Source organism: Protopterus annectens, chromosome 11.part0 (assembly GCF_019279795.1).
Source record: "Protopterus annectens isolate FY-2018-M chromosome 11.part0, PAN1.0, whole genome shotgun sequence".
Classification (NCBI taxonomy): domain Eukaryota; kingdom Metazoa; phylum Chordata; order Ceratodontiformes; family Protopteridae; genus Protopterus; species Protopterus annectens.
Window position 1 is genome coordinate 232,061,874 of NC_056745.1, and position 18,034 is coordinate 232,079,907.

General features: G+C 41.0%; 1 protein-coding gene across 1 annotated transcript in view; it reads left to right on the forward strand.

Annotated features, from left to right (window-relative positions):
• The window catches only part of EEA1 (early endosome antigen 1), a 1,728,461-nt gene that overhangs the window by 1,007,492 nt on the left and 702,935 nt on the right, over positions 1-18,034 (forward strand). Inside the window, exon 15 of the mRNA XM_044087190.1 lies at positions 9,110-9,313. Within this exon, the coding sequence (XP_043943125.1) occupies positions 9,110-9,313 (204 nt within the window). The remainder of the gene's footprint in view (positions 1-9,109; positions 9,314-18,034) is intronic.

Below are 18,034 nucleotides of genomic sequence, written 5' to 3' on the forward strand. Positions count from 1 at the left end.
GTCCTAATTACAGACGCCATTGAAGTAAAACATGATCTATTAGTGCTACTTTCTTGCACATTTCCATTTGAATCTTGGGAAGTAACTGGTACTCATTCATACTATCCCCGTATTACAGTAACTGTCTGATGATACTGGACCACATCTTATGTATGCCCACTGGAGGAATGATAGACATGTCCTGACTAAAATCACTGTTGCAGTATTCCTGACATATGGGTTGACACCACTTTACCTTTCCATCTGACACATGACCTCAGCTCTTAAGTGTAGGGGTATACAGATGGATGTGTATTTCGGACTGTCTTGCCACCAGCCCAAACACAGGTTGTGCATTCATCAGATGGATTGCCATTTGGTCATTACTGTTGCTTTGCTTGATCGTTTATTAGATAAATTCCCCATTGGTAATTACTCCCAGTGTCTTTGTTCAAATTTGTTGGATGTCAGCTAGTAGGGATAAGTGCAGTGTGGTAGGTAGATTTCTGTACAAGGACTTCTACACTAAATGCCTTTTCTGTCTAGGCCCAGAACATGATCACAAGTCCTGTTCCATTTGTCAATTGTTCATTCCCAAAACCCTTGGGTCAAGGCTTTCCTGTCTCAACACCTATTTGAAAATTCAGCATCTTTCACATCCCCAGATGTCCCCCTACTGCCAAAGAAAAATATGATGATGCCAGAACTGCCACACAGTCTGTTTCAGATTTGGATGTACCCACTGAGGTTACAGAGCCTGCAGTACGTCAGGTTACCTCTCAGTTGATCACTAGGAGACCTCGTCGGTCGGTATGGCTCCTGAGACCTTTCAGACTGTGGATACTTCGATGAAATGTGCCTCATCATTTCTGAGGGCCCTCATGACATCCTTAAATATTAGGGTGGAGATCCCAGGTACTTTAATAGGGGTACGTCAGGATTATGAACCTCTTTGCCTCTTGCAGGTGGATGTTACACAAAAAATAAAAAGACTAGATATGTAGCTTCCCCCTCAGGAACTAGAAAAAAAGGAGTGGATTGATTTATCCTAGGGCTTGTGTAAAGCTGTCATGGCTGTGAAACCTCATCCTTTTAGCACGCCACAGTCACAGGCTACTCCTCAAAAACTTAGTGTTACATCATCATCATCTGAGGAAAAACAGGATTATGATTCAGGCCACTCATAGACTAGTCCTTTCAATTACATTCACCTGGACAAATCTCTTCGGATGAAGAGGATTCGCTTCTTCCAGATTCCCCTGTTGAGGATGCTTCCTTTGGAGAAACTATCCAAAATATGATGAAACATTTTTGAATGGCAGTCTACACAAATTTCTAATCTACAGAAGCAGCCTCTTGTAAATGGGCACTCCTGCTCATTTCCCAGCCCCTCCTCTATGTGAGGCTTTCTAGGATGCCTTCCAGTCCACCTCTTTACCACCTGACACTCAACTATCAGCTCCAAAAAGACCAGACAAGTTCTATATGGTGCGTGATGATGTGAAGTACTTGTACAAGAATACTATGGCTGACCTGTCTGCAGTGTCTCTTTGTTCAGAAAAATTCTCTAAGTAAATGCCCAGTGCTAATGTACCCTAACTTTTAGGGCATTTAACTGTCAGGCTCAAATACCTAAATATTTGATTTCTGTACTTCAGTTCTTGAACAAAATTATGGTGGATCCTCGAACTGCAGAATATTTTTTCTAAATCCACTCAAGTGACCAGTCAAAGCATTAAATGTAGTTATGATGATTTGGATGCCTCTTCTAGGGCCAGGAGCGGCCTTAGGTCAACTGGTGCCCTAGGCAAAAGGGCTCCACAGTGCCCCTTAATACACCATCTGGTGCCCACATCCTGGTCTACCTACACCAAATAAATACTGGAAAAGCCCCCCTGCTACATCGGCATCCTAGACGGCCGCCTAGTTGGCCTATGCCTAAGGCCGGCTATGTCTAGGGCAGAAGCTACTGGGTCTGTTATTCGCAAATATGCATGTCTACATAGTCAGCCTATTCCTGAGGACTACAAGTCAAAACTCTTAGATTCACCCTTGGACAAAGATCTTTTGGTTGGTCCTTAGGCTGCCAGTCTGTTAAAAACACGTCCAAGACCAAGGTAAGAAAACTATGAACGACTGCAGGCAGATTCTCTTACCTTCAGTTCCTAGATACCATAGGAACCACCCATCTGATTCTACATCCTTCCTCAGAAAGAACCTTAGGACAACTCCAAAACACAGAAAAACTCCTAAGAAAAGACAAACCTCATCTAGAATCTCCATCTAGGAGGCCTCCCTTTGGAACTAAAATTCTGTGACTACCTTCACAGCAGCCCCTCCCTTGCTCTGTCCCTTACCCCAATTTCGAAAACACTATGGGGGAAACAGTTACCACAGAATAATGGGTTCTGTATATAATCAAGGAGGATTATGCCATGTCCTGGGAAAAGTATTCCTCCCCTGAAAAACATGTCACATCCTCCTTACAATTATTTTTTTTATTCGTTCCCATTATTCAATACGACCTGAATCTGGGCATCATTGAACAAGTCCCAAAATGAATTCACAGGGAAGGGCTTCTACTCCAAAATCTTTCTGGTGACAAAAAAAGGACAGTAGAGGCCCATCTAAGACCTTTCTCTTCTAAACACATTCTTGAAAGTACTGCCTCTGCCTTTCATACTTCCTCAGGCTTTTCTAGTGTCCGTAGACCTAAAAGGATTCCTACCTGCACATACCTATTCGTTCTTCTTGCAGGAAATTCCTCAGATTTTTTTCTGGCTCATCACCCTTTGTTTGCTGCTTTGCCTTTTGGTCTTACCACAGCACCAGGGGTGTTCACTAAGTGTCTAGAAACAGTGGTGGCATTGTGCCACACCCAGGGAATTCAAATCTTTCCCTACCTGGACAAACCATTGCTTCAAGCATCTCTCGAGAGAGGTCTTTCTGCAATAGCCACACTTCATCTACTCACAAATCTGGGTTTCATAATCAACTTCAATCACAAGTAATCCCATGTGGTTCTCACACAGGACCTGGTTTTCCTAGGTTGCAGGCTAGACACAAAGAAAATAGAAAGTTCAGTGTCTATAAAAATTCTTCTTAAATCTCTCCTCAAGTAACATACTGCACAGCAAGGGAGATCTTAAGAACTGTGTTTCATGGTAGCCATCATTCCAATGCTCCCCCTAGGCAAACCTCACATTAGAAAAATCCAGTGGTATCTGAAATCTGTGCGGTCCCAACACTCCCACTCCTTAGAGACACTGATCCCTCTCCTCCCTTGCCTCAAAAATGTTACTTTGTGGAGTGAACAAGTCAAGCTCAACCCAGGACTTCCCTTCACACCCCCCCCTCCTCTTTACAAAATTCGCACAGATACTTCTGATGAGTCATGGGGAAATGGATAGGATTGCACCGGGGATGGTGTCCACTGTTCTTGAAGGAACACATCATTTTGAAGGAAATGATGACTCTTCTGCAAGCACTACAGACTCTCTGTCAGCTGTGGAAATTCACATCATTCCTAGTGTACTTGGATAACACCACAGTCATGTGATACATAAGCAAACAGGGAGTCAGCAGGTCTTGCCAACTGTGCAGATTAGAACAGGAGGCATGAAATATAGCAACCCAGGTGGACATCACCCTCACAGCAACATACTTAAACAAAATAAAAATTAAAAAGCAAACCAAAACTCTCTGTAATGGCACAGTGGAAACAGGCACGGACAAAGCCCAATAATAAAACCAAGTATTTAATGAAGGGCTTTTCGTTATTGTAGATACAGTAACTTCATCAGATAACATTTGAAAATTTTTTCAACCACATTTAAATAAAGTCTTTAAAACTTCATATGACATCATTAAGCCAACCAGAACAGTGCACTTGAAAAAACCACAGTGCAGAACACAAAATTAAAGGGATACAAGCCTCAAAGCATTACTGTCAAATGTTGTAGCGTAATTAAATAAAACTTTAAATCTTAAAAATAATCACAACACTAATTTTAACTCCAATCATTTAAAACAGTTTTAACCGGTTTAACAACTATTTGTCAGCAACAAAATTATACATATGGCTAGATAATTAATCGATGCTGACTGTCATTTTTCACTCTGTATAGATGTTTAAAACTAATTTTACCTCCTCAAACTTTTAAGTTTTAACAGGCACAAAATATTACATGCCTCGTTTAGTCCGGGGTTACTGAAGGCATTCAATACTAACTGCCAATATAGTTCTAGCTCTTCAAGTTGTAATGAAACTGGACCTCCTCTTACAGCCACTTGTACTTGACCAATTGCTTTGAAAGAAAAAGTGTGCCCTTCATTCATTTGAGAGTATGTAGCCAGGACGTTATCCATCTTTTTCCTATCAATAGCGTACATGTGCTCGTATATTCTGTCACGTAGTCTACATTCGGTTTTACCTACGTAGAACGAAGTACATGATTTACACTTAGCCAGGTACACTACAAATCTTGAGTTACATATTAATTTAAGGTTAAGTAGTACTTATTATTCACTATGAACATCCTTCCTATCTCAATCAATTTACAAAATCTATACATGCCACAAGGTAACATACTGGCTTTTCTGTCCATTTGTTTGTGTTGATTATTTTCTAGTAAATTTTTAAGGTTGCTCACAGCAACATACATTTCCTCACAAGACAGTGTGCCGGCCAACTTCTTCAGTGTATTTGAGGGATTAGAATCCTATAATCAACAGAGTCAGGCTGAGTGAGGAAAGAGTCACTCTCCAACTCCTCACAAATCTTGGTTTCACAATCAACTACAAAAAGTCCCACATGGTTCCTACAGGCCACTCTTTGGAGGATTTCCATGAGTGGACCCTGAACAGACAGGTCTTCCAGACAATCGCTCATCAGAGGGGCACACCGCAGATAGACTTCTTCACATCACCTACCAACCATCAGCTCTCCCACTTCTGCACCAGGTACACTTGTCCCTCCTTTTACTTCATGGACAGGGAAGCTCCTGTATGCCTTCCATTCACTACCTCTTCTTCCAAAACTACTTCTAATGGCACAAAAGGAAGTGTCAAAGTTTTTTTACTGGCCCCTTCTGATGGAGATAACATTGTTTTTTGCCAATTTCACTTAACAAAGGGAAACTACTGGAAAATATCACTCACAAAGGGATTGCTTTTTCATCCAAATCTTTCATTACCCAGCCTGACTCTGTGCATGATGGGATTCTAATCCCTCAAACCTGGTTCAAGTCCTTCAGGAAGCCAGGCGACCCACTACGAGAAAATCTAACATGGCTAAATGGAAAAGATTTTCGTACTGGTGCCACAAACTCAGTCAGAACCCACTCTTACCACAGGTCCCTGCTGTCCTACAATGTCTTTGTGAGCTATTTCATTTAGGCTTGGTTTACTCTTCTGTTAAAGCTCACCTGTCAGCAATCAATGCATGCTTGTGTCTCAGTCCCCCTCCCCATTTCCGCTAGAGTGGAGGTCATGCTTTTCCTGACAGGAGTCCTGCATTTTAACACTGCAAGGAAACCCATCTCTCCTCCTCGGGGTCTCAGTTTTGTTCTGGAAGAATTTGCATTACCTCCCTTTGATCCAGCATCTTCTGCTATCTTAACATTCTACACCTAGTAAGCTATTCTACTCTTGGTTCTCACCTCTGCTCAGAGAGTTTGAGTTGCAGGCTGTCCTTGCCATTCCACCTTTTCTTATTTTCCAGAAGGACAGGTGACTCTTAGGGCTAATCTTTCATGCTTAGGCTAGGGCATGAGCTGTCCCTCAGTCAGGCTATTCACTTTCCCACTTTCTTTCTTTCACAATCCACAAAATAGAGGGGAAAGAATCCTGCATTATCTGTACATTCACAGACAACTAAAGCAATCTGGACAAAATTAAATCTTTCAGAAAAACTGACCAACTGTTTATATCCTTTGAGTCCTAAGCTGAGTCAGCCGGTATCCAAACAAACTATTGCAACTTGGATCTCAAAGGCCACCTCTTTCACTATTCTGAGTATGGTAAGTCCTTGCTTTCCTGCCAAAAAGCTCATTCCACTCAGATAGTGACTTCCATGGGGCTTTCCACAAAGGAGTCAACACCAGATGTATCTTGGAAGCTGCTACTTGGTTCTCTGTGCACACCTTCACTAAACACAGCAAAATTGATGCTTTCTCCAGGTTCAGGATTGCTTTTGTAATGTCTGTCCTGTCTAGACTCCTAGACAACTCATGTACTCTTTAGCCAACCACTCCTCTTTTTTCCTCATTCAGCTCTGGAAGTCACCAGTGATTTCACTCAGGACATAGTACAGGTGTGTATGAACTTACCATAACAGTACGTGTCCTACTGATCACTGTTACAGTATTCTTTTCCACTCTCCTTCCCCTATGTCTTCACTTCCTTCTTCTCCCCCTCCACTTTAAGCTCTAGTCTGATGGATGGAAACTGGGGAATTTACTTACCTATTCTAGCTACACCCCTCCTTGCTGACCAGTCTCCCTCTGTCAGTAGTCTTCAGACCACTGGCTTGAAGATAGTCTGAGGTATACGCTCATACATCTATCTGTATACCCCTAAGCTTATGAGTTGAGGTCATGCATCAGACATACAACCTTGGGAAGGTAAAGCTTTGGTACCCAGGCCGAACATCAGTGTTGACAAACCCATATGTCAGGAATGCTGCAACAATGATTTCAGTGAGGACATATGTTGTTATGGTAAATTCTTACACAACTGTACTTGTGTTTTTGAATGCACTGTCCAGTATGACTTGGTTGACAAGTGGGTTAAGCTGTGCAGGACTGTGTCTGCTGTCATTAATAGCTGCGACATAGTAAATGTATAAGGTGGTGTAGTCATCTGCTTAAAGATAGGTTGACAGGGTGATAGTATTGTGGAATATGGGTGACCATTTGTTTCTTTATATTTTGTGACTGAATAAAATTGGAAGTTTTTTCCTTAACTTATGCTTTTTGTGAAGAGCGCACAGTTTTTCTACATTGTGAGGTGTATTGCAGTTTAGATGTATACTGATGTGTCTGACCATGGAAACTGCCATTAGTGTAATATGAGTGTAGGACACATCATATCTCTCTCATATTGATATACACACACATATATATATATATATATGTGTGTGTGTGTGTGTGTGTGTGTGTATATATATATATATATATATATATATATGTATGTATATCAAAAAACAAAGTGCCAAACTCACCACGGCACTAAACATAAATGAAAAACTCTAATAAAATGAGTAGAATGTGATACATAAACATGAGACGAGCCCTTTCAGGTAAGACACTTCTTCAGATCTAACAATTCAAACATCTAAAATTGCTTAAAAGCTTTCTTACAGCCAATCACATTGAAAATGTAAATAAATTGGGACATTCATCAAAGACAGTGTTTGTCGGGTTAAAAGGACCCATGTCCAATTAAAATAACCTCCTGATCATATAGATCTTTCCACTCCTATTGGTTGAATGAAACATCCAGTAACCATATGTATATGTCTTACTCAACGGCATACATATCACTTCTGAGTAGAAGTTAAATGCATATAGTTGTAGCAGATACTAACACTATTAATAGCCAATAAGGAATGTTTAGTTACATAACTTATACTACCATTGGCTGCAAAGCTAGTATTTACTCAGTCACCTGCCAGCTTTAAGCAACAGTGCCTTATAAACCTAAATAGTATTGTGTATACATCAGTCCCTCAAAACCATAGAACATTTAATTTATGAAAAAAATCTAAAAGCATGATTAATGCATCAAAACATGCACATCGCTTCTAATAGATGTTAAGTATTGCACCATAAAAAAGCAAACACCTAATTAAGACTCGCTTATAAGCCTATGGGAAATAGGAAATACACCCCGGGGATCACTTCTGTGTCTCTGCTGGACAGTGGCACATGAAAATAACTTTCTTGGGTGGCGTAAGCTATGGTACCTTGCTGGCTAGGCTTACGTAGGCCCTTGGGCCGATAGCCTAGTACCTACCTATGAACCTAATTCAGTAAATATAACCAAGATGTCTGCCACAAATTAATGTGCCCATATTCCCATCAGGGACTATTATACTAATATCAACTCACTCAGAATGGGAATTGACAATCGGATCTACATTTAAAAAAAATTGCTGCAAAACTAAAATATAAATCCATGTGGTGCTTTGTGTAGAAACACATTCTTCATGTTCCCATTTGAATGAGGGACACATTCGTTGCTTTTGCTAAACAACAAAAAGCATCGCTATGACAAATTGACGATCAGATCTACATTAAAAAAATGCAAAAATAAATATTAAATCAAGTGGTGTTTTAAATAAAAACACATTTCTTATACTTCCAGAGGAGCTTACACCCCTGCAAAAAACAATGTTTTGTTTTATTTTCTTTTAAGTTTTGCATGCACCAAGATTGTTGCTTGGCACATGCCTAGTAGTGTGTCCACATTTGTGAAATTGACTTTTTGTTGTCAACATCAATTTTTGGGTGTTTCGATTTAATTTCAGTACGCCTGTGTGTGTATATATATATATATATATATATATATATATATATATATATATATATATATATACGTATGTGTATGTAGACGTAGGTTTATTACAGCTTATCATGCAGTGAATATCAAAGATCAAAGTGCGTAGCTGTATCCCTTGCTAAACTCTCACAATCTGGAGAAGTAAATTTAAGTTCAGGCTACGTCATTCATTGGCTCTGAATATGTGATCCACAGTATGTTGTTTATACTGTCAGAAGTTTAACCATAATGAAGTGTCATTGATGATGGTTATATGATAAGCTGTTTCTGTATGCAGACACCATAACTTGTTTAGGTCTTGATATAGAATAATAGTAATAAAAAATCACGCACAGTTAAACTAACTGTAGTTTTCTCAGAGAATTGATATAAAAATTGCATGTGTGTGTTATCGAATTGTTTTCCTTTAAGTATTCATTTAAACACACAAGAAATCTAAACAGAGACAGCCACCAATCCATTTCATTGTGTGTTCTGTAGAGTTGTGAAAGGGACCAAAACTGACTTGGTGCAGTACTCTTTGAACAGTCATGAATGACTTCAAACTTTTTTTTTCCCTCAATTTCAGAGTGACTTGGAACAAGTATTACGGCAGATAGGAGATAAGGATCAGAAGATTCAGAATCTTGAGGCTCTGTTGCAGAAGAGTAAAGAAAGCATTTCTCAGTTAGAGGCTGAACGCGATGACTTGTGTGCAAAGATTCAAGCTGGAGAAGGAGAAGCTGCAGTACTGAACCAACTAAAAGAGAAAAGTCACGCACTGCAGGAAAAGGTATCTCACTTCTACCACTCTAAAAATATGACACTAAGGCATAGCGGTAGCAACTGTTTTGTAATTGTTTTATTAATGTATTGGCTTAATCATGGGAGAGTGGTTTATACAATCTGAATATGTATTCTTGCATTACCTACTGAAGAAGCATAAATGGTGAAAGCAGTGCAGTCCTTTTTTATTTATAGCATTGGTGTTGTAACTTATTTCATTTTTATGACTTTTTTGTGTAATGTATTTGTTATGTTCTATGTTGTCTTATAGTGCATGTCCTTGTCTGGTCATACGGGTAAGTCCCAGTAGGTGCTCAGTCTGCTTTCACTGTGGAATTTGGATTATGTCCTAACCCTTTCCTGGCAACTCCCTGCATCACAAAATCTTAGCAAAGGTGTTCATTAAAACTCTTCAACAAAAGAATTGTACAAGAGATTCCACCAGACCTTTAAGACTTTTTAGCTCCCAGGAAAAAGAAGGACCCTCAAACCCATTATGGATCTCAGTAAGCTAAAAAAAACTTAGTTCGGAGGCCATTAATATGACCATGGTATAATCCATTCTTAGTAATCATTAAGTTCCAACACATTAATCCACTAGAATCTGGACTTTATGCATACATTGTTCATTGTATTTGAATTTAATTATTACTATTTGTGTTATACAAACAGCCATGGGACTTCTTCTGTTCTTATGCAGAGGTATGGATAGCTAAGTTATTAGCTTTCCATACCTCTGCATAAGATAACCGGATGTGCTGTTTAGACCTCCAAGGCATCACTCTCCACATTAGGATTTCCAAGAAGTTGGGGACATTTCTACCTTTAGAGTTTAAGCTGGAGGGCGGTGTAGATTGGATAGAAATTGCTCAGTTGGAAAATAATATCCCTGCTTTGGAAAAAGTTTAGTCTTTTAAAAAAAAAAAAAACTATGGTGGCAACAGCTCAGTTTTGAAGCCTACATGCATTTTAAGATCATACCAAGAGGCTTACATATTGTAAAGATGCCTATATATGGCAAATTGCATCTGGACATCCATAAAAATTGGCAGGTACTTAACTTTAAGACCAGTATTGAGTATCTCATTTTAATGAATGAATATTTTAAACCTGTAGAGAATAATTTCAAAGATGAAATTAATATGCTACAGGGTAAGATTTTGAAACATAAACATCATATAAAGATTATTCCTGTTTATGAAGAAATACTTGATCATATTGCTGCTTTTGAACAGCTGCCCCTAAAAAGAGAGAGAGAGTATAATGACTTCAGAAAGGGTAATGTTTTTCTTGGCCGGGTGATGATAAAAGTCCTTGATTGAGTGTTGTGAACAATGTTAAACCCATTATAAAGACGAGACATTTTAGGTAAATTGTTTCACAATTATTGTAAGTATTTAAATGAAGAGCTGTTGCACTGATGTTTCCTACAACTTGAAAAAACATTTCTGAAAGCCTTCTGGCTTGTTGTCTTCAGTAAGTGTTCTGTGTGGTTCTTTGAGCTGCTTTTTGTTCTTTGAGCTGGTTAGTACCATATTTGGACCTTTCATGTGGGCTTGCTAATGCCCCCCAGGTGGTTCGTAGGTTCATAGGTAAATGCTAGGGTATCAGTTTGCACATTATTACAAACCTAGCCAGTAACTAGAGGTCAGAATCAAGCCCTGTACCTTGTATCTGTGAGGTTAAGACCTTAACCATTTTCCCAGTTCTCCCTCTTAAAGTAGCAGCTCCTCTTGGTGCAAGTGATGTAGAGATTTTCCTGTACTGGATGACTGGGAAATTATCACCTCAACACAGGAATGTAGATTTTAATAGAAGGGGAATGGTTTCTGCTGAAAGTGTTCAAATTGTTCTCTTCTCTTAGCATAACAGTGATCATCAGAGTCTTGCCTGTCCCTTTGGTTTATGTTGTAACCTTCACTGGATGCTTCCTCATTAAAATGGTTTGTCAGGCTGTTTTTGCTTGAGCACATGCATCTTTACTGTCAGCTAAGTAGCATCTGTCATTTTGTCCTCCCAAATAGTGTCAGTGGGATTCCACCTCAGAATTCTGAAGTTGATAACAGCAGTATCAGTCTCCCTAGATATTCTTTCATATCAGTGTTGCAGTATTCATCACTTCTGGGATCTCCTGCCAAGGTTTAACATCTGTCCAGTATACCAAAACCTTTATTACCTGATGTATGTACGCTCCCAACTCAGAACTTTGTTGCCACCAGTCTGAATGGCATTGTCATATGTCAGTCTGAATGCCTTTCTCATTTGCTGGTTATACCGAGCCTACGTCTTTCAGATATGTACCCAGTTGGGGTTCATTTTTTCTTTTTCTTGCATTGTTCTGTGAGTCAAGTGTCATCCAGGAAAGAGAAATGTTAGTGTGAGAGGCAGATTCCCCATAAAGACTGCCACAGTAGGTGTCTGTTTTGCTTAGGCGCATCGCATGAGCACAGTCAATGTTCCATCTCTTAGGCTTTTGTACCAAAGACCTTACATAGTTGCCTTTCTTCACTTTCCATTTACCTTAAGAACCAGCGTTTCAAGTTTTTGGTCCAGAGTACTGTAACGGAATCTGTTTGCATTGAGGTACAGCGACCACTTTAAAAGAATGCCAAAAAGTCAGATCTATATCATGTTATCGCAGATTAAAAATGCCGAAAACTCAAAGTTCCTTTTTGAGATCACAGTACAGTGAAGATTGGGTTATTTACCCTTTCCTCACTGTAGTGCGATCTTGGAGTTGGAATATATATTTATCGGGGGGTGTGGTGGGCACAGCCCCCCACAATACGGAGTTTGAGTTTCGGAATTTTCACTCTTTTGAGCGTTTTACATTTTGTCTTCGATAATATGATATAGATGCAAAAAGTCTAGGCCTGAGTCAGCAGCTGTCCAGCCTCCACTGGGCATCTCTCCTGAGGTCAGTGAGAACCCAGACGATAGCCTGGCATTACCTTCAGCTTCTGCCATGATCATCTTGGTGACTGGCACTGAACCTGCTTTCTCACATGTACTCAGAGGCATTGCAAACGTCCACCCTGGACATTGAAAGGGAACTACTGCTGGTTATTTTCGAGGTGCTCGGAGGGACTCCTCAGATTCTTGCTAGGGAAGAGATGGTGAGTACCTTAGTGGAATCCAGCAGGGGTCTGAACATATGCATTTTGTTGGAGCAGACGCCCTAATGAAGAAAAGGAAGAAAATTAAGCAGGTGGTATCAGCTTCCAGGGATCCACAACAGGAGTGGCAGGACTTCACTCAAAGTTTGTTCACTGCTTGATGGCATTGAACCCTCCTTGGGGGGGGGGGGGGCTTCAGTTCCTACACCTCCTTGGTCCTCTACCTCTAAGAGGGTGAGAGACACGGAGTCTTCAGACAATGATTCTGGCTCCTTAGCCTTTTCATCTCAGTTGCTTTGGACTTTAGATTGTGGCTCTGAGGAGGAGGAATCTATCAGTCCTGATTCTGTTTTAGTAGAGCTTTCCTTAGTGACACGGTCCTGCGTATGATGGAACATTTCAAATGGGATTGCTCCCAAGCATTAGATGTTCAGAAGAGGTATTATCAGTTGCTATAAATGGACTCCTCTAAACCTTCTGCTGTCCCTCCTGTGTTGTCTGCTCTATTGGATATCTTCTCTGCTGCTTCCCTGACACTGAATTCTCAGCCTCCAGCTCCTAAGAAACCTGACCGGTTCTGTAAGGTGCCAGAAACCTGCAAGTTCTTGTACAAGTACCCCCTCCTCTTATACTGCAGTGATTCCTGTATCTACTAACAAGCCTTCTAGACTGTTGCCTTTTTCCAAGCTCCTTCCTTTGGATAAGGACAATGGAGCTGTGGAAAGGACTGATAAAAATGTATACACTTCAACTACTATAGCCTTCAGTTACCAGACTCATATGACACAGTGCATCCTGCCTCTACTTTCCCAGGTTGGGAAGATTGTCTGTGGTATGCCTGCCTCTGAGGGTAAGGCATCTGCTCTCTCCTTGCTAAGTTCCACTTTTCAGGCTGCCCATTAGTCTATCAAATGCAGCTATGATGTAGCCGATGCATCTTCTAGGACTGTTGCCTCTGACTCGGTGATGAGGCGCTATTCCTGGCTTCATCTTCAGGCCTTGCCAGTTGATATCAAAGCAAAACTTATGGATGCTCTCTTGGATAACCAGAATTTATTTGATAATGCTGTGGATGACCTTTCCAAGACCTTACAAGATCAAGGTAAAGCCATGAAAGATTTGAAGCAAATTTTTGTCTCTCCTGTCCCCAAGTTTTACAGGAACTATCCCAGTAAGACTGCTTTTTTGCGTAGACTACCTAGACAGTCTTCCAAAGGTAAGAAGGCTCCTAGGTGTGTTTTTATCTGAAAAACCTACTTGAATGCCCAGGCCACAGAAACAGTTCTTTCCAGACAAGTCTGCAACCATCTGACTGTCTGCCCTCCCTTCAACTCAGCCAGATTCCCTTGTTCCTTAGGCTTTCTCTTTCTCCCAGTTTGGCAGGAGATTACCATAGAGACCTGGGTTCTCTCCATTATCCGTCAGGGTTACTTTATGACCTGGATCAGCTTCCTCATTTTCCAGGAGTGTTGCAAGGTCTGCTAAACCAGGGGGTCATTCAGCCAGTTCTGAAGGCAGACAGGGGTTTGGGTTTTTATTCCAGGATGTTTCTGGTCTTTGTTGACCTTTTCTTGATCTTTCCTTTCTGGACACCTGTCTCATGGTGTCTTTCTTCCAAATGCTGTCTCTTCAGACTATGTATCTTCTGTTGCTTCCCCAGGCCTTTCTGGTTTCCTTGGATCTGAAGGAAGCTTACCTTCGAATCTTTATCTAGCCACTATTCAGAAAATATTTTCTTTTCTCTGTTTCTCTCATTTTCAGTTCTCTTCTTTGCTCTTTGGGCTTTAAACAGCCCCAAGTGTGTTCACCAAATGTCTAGTCCCTGTAGTAGTCTCTTGCATGCTTCAGGGCATTCAAATATTTACTTATGTGGGCAACCTCTTGCATCAGGTGCCAACCGATTCCAAGCTGGTGCAGGATCTTTGTTTTACCCAGATTCTGTTTTTCAGCTTGGGGTTCACTTTCAACCTTCAGAAGTCAATGTTGACTCCATGACAGGATCATGTTTTCCTAGGCTGCAGATTCCAGATTGTTCCAATGCTGGCATCTCTTCCTGCCTCCCAAGGTTTTGTCCCTCACAAATTATTTCCTGTTCCTGCTTCCCTGTCCTCTTCCAACCAAAGAGTTTCTTAGAGCTCTAAGGTTCATGGCCTCCACTATCCTCATGCTTTCCTGGGCAGGCTTCATATGAGGAAGTTTCAGTGGTATCTGAAATCAGTGTGGCTTCAACACCTGCACTTTGCTGGACCATCTTATTCCTCTGCTGCCTTGTTTCAAACTGGAATTTCACTGCTGGATTCAGCGGCTATCTCTCAATCCAGATGTTCCTTTCCACACACTCCTCTGCTGTCTCAGGAACTCTTTACAGATGCATCAGAGTTGGAGCGGTGAGCCACTTCAAGCACCCTGAAGGTACAGGGCCTTTGGTCCCCTCAGCAGAGGGTGGATCATAGCAACATCAAGGAGATGCGGGCTCTTATTCTAACGCTTCAAGCTTTCCATGCACTCTGGGTCCCTGGTCCCTTGGAGGTTTATACGGACAACACCACATACATGTGCTAGTTCACCAAACAATGGGGCAGGAGGCCTTACTTTCTTTGCAGATTGGTCCTTCAAGCATGGGGACATAGCCATCAATTTGTAGGTCACCCTACAAGCTGTCTGTATACCTTAAGAATGTAGTTTTATGGCAGATATTCTCAGCAGATTCAGGACACAGCCTCAAGGGAATGGATGTTTCACATAGATGTTTTTTTGGTCATAGTTTATCGAATGGGTATTCCTCAAGTAGGTCTTATTGCTTTCCCTCTGAACAGGTAACTTCCTCAGCTCTGTTCCAGAGTCCCAAGTCCTTTGGCTTGGAAGGTGGACGCCATGCCTTTTTCTTGGAAGGGAATGTTCCTGTATGCCTTTCCCTCCCCTTTCTCTTATTCTAAGGGCCCTTTACAAAATCCTGCTGGCAACTCCCTTTTGGCCCAGACAACATTGGTTCCTCCTTTTATTCCATCTGGCCAGGGGCAATCATCTCATGTTATCTCACCTCATGTATCTTCTCACACAGGATAAAGGCATTTTTCTTCACTCTCAATTCTCCATTCTTCATCTGAAGTTTTGGGTGATTGTTTTTTGATTCCTTTCTGACACCATTTTCTGAGAAATTTTTATGGTCCTGCAGGAGGCCAGAAAACCCAGTACCAGAAAAATCATATATGTTCAGATGGAAGAGCTTTTCTGTTTGGTGTCTTAAAAATCAAAAGGGCCTGTTTTCAGTGGAGCTCCCTTTGGTTCTTTCCTACCTGTGTGAACTACTTTGGGATATTCTTCAGCGAAGGTCCACTTGTCAACCATTTCTGCCTGTCTGCCACTTATTCCTCCTTTGGCCTCTAGGTTTAAGATCAAGCAGTTTCTTAGTGTCCTTCATATTAGACTCCCCAGGAAATCCTATTCTTCCTTCTTGGGATCTTAATTTTTTCCTTGAAAAGTTGACTGAGGCTCCTTTTCAGCCTGGCGCTGCTGCTGCTTTACGACATTGCACCTGAAAGACTGTTTTATTGGTTACTTTAAACTCTGCCAAAAAGGTATCTGTGCTTTAGGCCTTGATGTGGTCCCTTCTTTTTTTGTTTTTTCATAGACAGGGTGTCTCTCCATACAAATCCTTCTTTTATGCACAATGTGGTTAATGTCCCTTAATCAGTCCGTCCAGATTCCTTCTTTTTTCCTTTCTCCACAGTCTACTAGTGAGAAAGTTCTGCATATTCTGGATTTGCATTGACAACTCGAATGTTATTTACACAAAACTAAGGCCTTTTGTAAGTCTGATTGGATTATTGTTACTTTTCATACCAGATCATGATGCAGTTTGTAAGCAAGCCATCTCCTCCTGGATTTCCAAAGCCATTTCTTTTTGTTGTTCTTTTGAGGTAAGCAGTTGTCTGCTTCTGTAAGGGCTCTTTCTACCAGAACAGTGGCCTCCTTTGGGAGTTTCTTCAAAGATTTGGACACCAACTCCATCACTGAAGCTGCTACTTGGTCTTCAATTCACACTTTCACAAAACATTGGGTGTCATTTCCTGAACCAGGGCAGGTTTTGCCAAGGCCATCCTACATGGGTTTGTGGAGGGCGTCTCCTTGCTTTCTTCCTCCCTGCCTTCACTGTAGCTTTTGTACTCTCCTAGAGGTGATAAATACCGCAACAGTGATATACAAGGACATAAAACAGTTGTGTAAAATCTTACCATAACAGTAGATGTCCTTTTCAAGGTTGCAGTATTCACTCCCTCCCTCCTATCCTCTTTTCTCTTCTTTTTTGCATGGGTGGAATTTTAGTACTGACTGAGAGGTTCCTGTCCTTATTTTCCTGCATTATTTTTTCTGGTTGGACATGCCTTACTTTCTGCTATGGTTCCTAGTTCTCCTGGGGTGCCTCAGTTCTAAGTTGTGAATGTACGTACCTCATCTTTATGCCCTATGCTTGCGAGGGGAGCCATACGTCTGATGTACAGTGCTCCCTAGGTAATTTAAGGCTTTGGTATACTGGAAGAACATTGAGCTGTCCTTGGCAGGAGATCCCAGAGGTGATGAATACTGCAACAGTGAAACGAAGGATATCTACTGTTAAGGTTTTACAGAATAGTACTTTCCTCATGCCAGACTTCACATTAGAGTCCTTCATTTGACCTACCATATTCATAATCCCCTGTTAAAATGCCAGATTTTTGTGATATAAAAAATGAGACCAGAGTAAATCATTTCAAAACTTTTCCCACCTTTAATGTGACCTATAACCTGTACAAGTTAATTGAAAAACATATCTGTTAGGGGAAAAAATATTAAAAAATAAAAAACGTACAATAAGCTGGTTGCATAAGTGTGCACACCCTTAAACTGATACTTTGCTGAAGCACCTTTTGCTTTAATTACAACATTCAGTCCTCTTGGGTACACACCTGCCATCAATTAAAGAGACTCTGATTAACCCCAAATAAAGTTCAGCTGTCCTAGTAGGATTTTCCTGACATTTACTCAGTTGCCTGCTACAGCAAAAGCCATGGTTCGCAGAGAGCTTACAAAGCATCAAAGGGATCTCATTGTTGAAAGGTATCAGTCAGGAGAAGGGTACAAAAAAATTTCCACAGCATTGGATATACCATGGAACACAGTGAAGACTGTCATCAAAAAGTGGAGAAAATATGGGACAGCAGTGACGTTGCAAAGAACTGGACGTCCCTCCAATATTGATGAAAAGACCAGATAAAAACTGGTCAGGGGGGCTGCCAAGAGATCTACAGCAACACCGAAGGAGCTGCAGGAATTTCTGGCAAGCACTGGTTGTGTACTACATGTGACCATCTCCAGTATTCTCCATATGTCTGGCCTATGTGGTAGGGTTGCAAGACGGAAGCCTTTTCTTGCACAGGAAAACATCCAGGCCCAGCTAAAATTTGCAAAACAATACAAGTCTCCCAAAAGCATGTGGGAAAATGTGTTATGGTCTAATGAGACCAAGGTTAAACATCTTGGCCACAATTCCAAAAAGTACGTTTGACACAAAAACAAAACACCCATCCCCATGGTGAAGGATGGTGGTGGCAGTATCATGCTTCAGGGTTGCT